The sequence below is a fragment of the Telopea speciosissima genome, chromosome 4 (genome assembly GCF_018873765.1).
Source record: "Telopea speciosissima isolate NSW1024214 ecotype Mountain lineage chromosome 4, Tspe_v1, whole genome shotgun sequence".
In the NCBI taxonomy this organism is placed as follows: Eukaryota; Viridiplantae; Streptophyta; class Magnoliopsida; order Proteales; family Proteaceae; genus Telopea; species Telopea speciosissima.
Window position 1 is genome coordinate 49,940,166 of NC_057919.1, and position 4,953 is coordinate 49,945,118.

At 38.5% G+C, this 4,953-nt stretch overlaps 1 protein-coding gene across 1 annotated transcript; it reads left to right on the top strand.

Annotated features, from left to right (window-relative positions):
* LOC122659374 (uncharacterized protein At5g39570-like) lies at nt 1-1,796 on the top strand. Its single transcript, XM_043854486.1, has 3 exons — nt 1-35; nt 1,013-1,333; nt 1,364-1,796. The coding sequence occupies exons 1-3, from the start codon at nt 1-3 to the stop codon at nt 1,794-1,796; spliced, it is 789 nt and encodes a 262-aa protein (XP_043710421.1).
* Nucleotides 1,797-4,953: the final 3,157 nt, after the last annotated feature.

Here is a 4,953-nt window from a genome sequence, read left to right on the forward strand (position 1 = left end):
ATGGAGACTGAGAACAAGGGGGACAAGCTGAATTCGTATTGTGAATAGGCTAGGGATTTGGGGGTTAGGGGTTTAGTTATGGTAAAGGAAAACAGTCGATTAGCTTGTAGAAAACGAACAGTTTTTAATTATTAATTATTAATATTAATATTAATTAAAAATTAAAAACAATTATTAATACTAAGGGTACCCTATATTAAAAAATTATAAAAAGACATTACATGAAGAATAAGAATACAAAATTGGAATTGTGGATAAGAATGAAGAATAAAATAGGTAAATGAAAGATTTGCGACAACCCGCTTTATGTTTTAGGGGGAGAGGGTAATGTACCAGCCAAAAGACTTGAACTTGAGACCTCATGGTGAGCATAGGCATGAGCAACCCACGACTCACCAAGTGAGATAGGCAATTGTTTGTAACCTAATCCTAACTTTATCCAACCAAAAGATTCAATGGACTCCATTTTCCTTTATTCAACTACTAATAAAAGGAATAAAGAAGAAAAATTACTTCCCAAAGTAAATAAACCCAAAACAAAACATCTGATTCGGTCCAGACTTTTGACGGTTTCGCCCTTGGCCCTCTCAAAGTAAGAGTAGCCATGAGGGAAAGGAAGGGCCACTGGAGGGGTAGTTTCGTTATTCTTTACAGATCTAAGGGCCTTCTTCTTGCTCTCTCTCCCCAAATTCCAGAGACAAGGAAATGCGGATCTGACTCCTCCACTTCCAAGGCGGGCAGTACTTTCGTGCGCTCAACTTTGCCCAGCATACGAGGCAGGCGGAAAGTACCGCCTTACCCCCGCTTGGGCAAGGCGCTCGGGCAGAGGCAAGGCGGTACTTTCCACCGCCTTGTATGTGGGACAAAGTTGGGCGCACGGAAGTACAACCCGCCTTGGAAGAGTCTCTTCCAGGAAACGCTCCATAAAATCCCTTGGCAGATCTAGAGATTTTGCAGAGTTTGATCAGATCTGAAAAAGAAGAAAGAAAAAATATGGCATACGGATATGAAGGCCGAAGCCACAGCCAAACTATGGATCCCAGTCAAGTTATGGTGGTGAGAGCGAGGTTGGGCATGGTCGGAGGCCTGAACCGGAAGAGCCTGTGTCGGAGTACGGGTCTGGCTATGGTGGCCGACCGGCCAGGCCTGGCTATGGTGGGGAGCAGGAAGGTGGGGCTTATCCTCCACCCAGGCGATCGGAAGACGAAGAAGGAAGCGGTGGAGGGTATGGTTATGGCAGGGAAAATAAGCGAAATGAGGAGTATGGGTACGGTGGGAGGACCGAGAAGCCCAGTTATGGGAGGACTGAGTATGAGAAACCCGAATATGAGAGGCCAAGCTATGGTAGGAGCGAAGATGAGAAGCCTAGTTACGAGGAGGAGCCACCTCGGAGACCTTCTTGTGGGAAACCCAACTATGAGCAGCAGGAGGACGAATCGTATCCCAAGCCCTCTTATGGGATATCTAAAGATTTTTATCCTCAATCAAACTTTTACCAAAGTCAGAATAAACAAATGATATACACAATAAACAAAAAATGCAGCCATCAAACAAGTAGACATTTCAGAGAAATCATAAGAACAAAAAAACCAAGCACACGCAGATCTTCATTCAACACAACTAGAAACAAAATCCATGAAAAACAATCACAGTTACAAATCAAAGCAAAGCAAATAAAGGAGCAACAGAGGAAAACATACTTGAGAACCATGGTTGCCGCTTTCCCTCTTCCGTTCCTCCTCTCGCTTTACTACCAGAGGAACACGCAAATGCAAGAAGAGAAATTTAGAACGTGAGAGAGAGAAAAATATAAATAAAAAACATTTGTGTTATAAAACTATAAAAGAATGAAATTACGAAATAAAAAATAGATTTTTTTTATTTATTGGAAACATACTTATATTACCATTAGAGTGAGAAAAACATATTTACATCATACAGAAAAGGGGGCATAGGCATAACATTTCTGTTTGTTATAGAGAAGGTGGCTAGGGAACGTAGTCTACTAGTCCATATGTTATTTTTATGTATAAATTGTACATTTATAAAGTTTGAGGTTTGTTCAGCCAGTTCAAAAAAACTAGGGATAATTTGCCAAGGAATGGTTATGTTTTGCTTGGCAATCAAAAAGTCATGTAAGCTCTTGTTAGTGATCCAAATTTCCTTTAGTTGGATTCCATCCTTCGCAGCATGCTTCCACCCCTGCAAGATTCTAATTAGCTCTGCCTTCATGTCATCAGTTGAAGTTGTAAACCCTACAGATGTTAAAACACTCTGGTTGTCTAGCAAAATGCAGTAAGCCCATCCTATTAGGCCTACATTTGGTTCAGAAAGAGCTGCACAACATAAAACAGGTGAGTTTTTAATATGGCTATTAGTAGATGTGTCTAAATCATTGCATGTATTCACCAAGTTTTCAAAAGTTTGGTTGTACACCAGTGGTGGTCTTAATTTAAGATCAGTAATCCATTTGGTAACAAGTTTGAGTACAGGGGTAGGGTCGGGAGATCAGTAATCCATTTGGTAACAAGTTTGAGTAATCCATTTGGTAACAAGTTTGAGTACAGGGGTAGGGTCGGGTGACTCCAACTTGTGTATTACTTTGTTTCTTACAGTCCAAATGAAATAACAGGTAATAATGAAAACTGGAAGGAAAAAAAAACAAATAGCTATTGGTTTGTCCATGGTCTTGGATTGGAGGAGGGTAGCACAAAGCTGTGCCAGACTAGAACTTCTTAGGTGCTCAGTTCTGAGTCCGAGGGGTCCGTAGGCCCAGATACGCTTAGTCCATTCACAAGATAGAAAGAGATACCAGTGGGATTCATCATGAGTACCACAGAAAACACATGTAGGCTCGATCGATGTCCACTTTGAGAGAGTGGTCTTGACAGGTAAACCTACATTCAATACATGCCAAAAAAATATTTTAAATTTCAGATGAATATTTAGTTTCGAGAAAAAACGCCACCACTTGAAAGCCAGGGACTTAGATTGATAATGTGGATTTAAAAGGTTTGCAGCAATCCGGGTAGAAATAAAAAACAGATTAATATATATGTATTATAAAAGGAATGAAATTACAAAACAATGAATGGAAGAAGCAAATCCCGTTTTTTGTTGGGATCACTATCACTATTTTTTACTCAATATCTTTTTTAAGGCACGGTCGATGGACAGAAAATTATATTTCCCCAAAGTAGCCACAAAACATGAGTCATGCACGTATATAATAGTATGATATATATATATATATATATATATATATATATATATATATATATATATATTATCAATATATATTTTATAGTATAACTTAAAATAGGATCGGGTCAGGCCGGGCCAGGCTTATCCCAAGGCCTCAACCCTGACCCAACCCAACCATTACTCAAGGCCAGAAATTTCCAACCTTGACCCGCCCTCAGGGCCAAATATCTCAGCCCAGGCCCTGTTCGGGTTCAGGGCGGGTCAAGGCGGGTTCGGACCGACAGAGCCAAACTCGCAACCCTAGTCTTGGTAGTTGACGCAAGAGGGTTTGTGTAAGTAATGTCTCCGGGGGCTCTCGATCTGCATATTACTGTGGAATTCTTAGTTTGTACGTCGTTATGGAGCTCTTGGTTTGCATGTATGTATGATACTAAAAACTTCTTAGCGTAAGAGCCCAAAGCGTTGGAAGGATTTGTTTATTATTTGGAATCTAAAACTTTCCATAGTCAACGCTCAAGAGTGTTTGAAGAGTTTGATTTGAAATCTAATAACTTTAAGGGCTCATGTTCTCCATGCCGCAGCGTAGGCTGCGTCCAGACACATGGGCCCCCACTAAGGGGGGCAGGGTGGTCATTGCACCCACCTCGATGTATCTGGGAGCAGCTTGCGCCCCTGGCACAGAGAACATTCTCCCTAAATTTAAATGTGGAAGAAGTGTATTACTTGCCTTTATTTTAATAATTCAAAAAAGGGAAGATGTAATTGTACATTACGTTTTTGGGTTTTTTTTTTTTTTTTTTTTAATTAAAATAGTTTTAATGAAAAACAAAAGTTATCTTTTATAAAGTCAAAGGTCAAGTAAAATAGTTTACTTTGACCCATCCCATCCCAGTCCAAACCTGATTAGATCAATCCAAGTTGGTTCAATTAGACCAAATCGGATTGGACTTGAGTCAATCTAAAGACCCAGTTTTTATTTATATATTAAAAAAAAATTACTAATGTTAAAGAGTTAACGTAAAGGAGGGAGCTTTAAAATGAAACATGATGGACTTTTTATTTTTTAAAAGAGTTTTAAAACTTAATTAATCAGTGGTATTAAAAGTGTTTGAATGCTGTTTTGGTTTTTTTTTTTTTTTTTTGGTAATTAATGCTATTATGTTTTTGTTCTTTATGATAAAGACCAAATACTAATATAAAAGCAAAAGTTGTGTACTTTTGACCAAGGCACCAGGCTAGTCTTGACCCAACCAAACCAGGGCGCACCAGTTCGGTCCGACCGTACTGGACTAGATCTTTCCAATTTAAATTGTAGCTTCTTTCTAGGGAGTGAGAATAACCCCTCTTGGGGTTAAGGGTTTTGGACCCTTCCGGAAACAATGGAAATGGGTATGGGTTCTGGTTTTACACCGTTTTGTGTGAACAATGTTATTTTTGTTTGGTTTTGTTTTCTTGAACCTATTTTAACATATGATGTCTGTGAGTTGAATCAAACCAGTTTTTACATTGACATAAGTTGAAATATAAAATGTTTGTATTCTTGGGATTACCATTTGAACCTTAAATTTATTATTCTAAGAGTTAGAAACAATTTGGTTGAAATTAAAATGCTAGTTTTCACATGGTTTTTAAGGATTTTATTATGATGTTTACTTGATTGCTTTTGATTAAGAGATAATATTACATTGGATGGTATTTTTTTTTTTTTGGTAACTCATTAGATGTAAATTGACTACTTAATGTTATGTA

Bases quoted from the DNA above. Each gene is read 5' to 3' on its own strand.
- LOC122659374 (XM_043854486.1), top strand. From the start codon at position 1: ATGGAGACTGAGAACAAGGGGGACAAGCTGAATTC. The intron at 36-1,012 runs GTATTGTGAATA...ACGGATATGAAG, and splicing joins AAGGGGGACAAGCTGAATTC to GCCGAAGCCACAGCCAAACT. The intron at 1,334-1,363 runs GCCAAGCTATGG...CGAAGATGAGAA, and splicing joins GAGAAACCCGAATATGAGAG to GCCTAGTTACGAGGAGGAGC.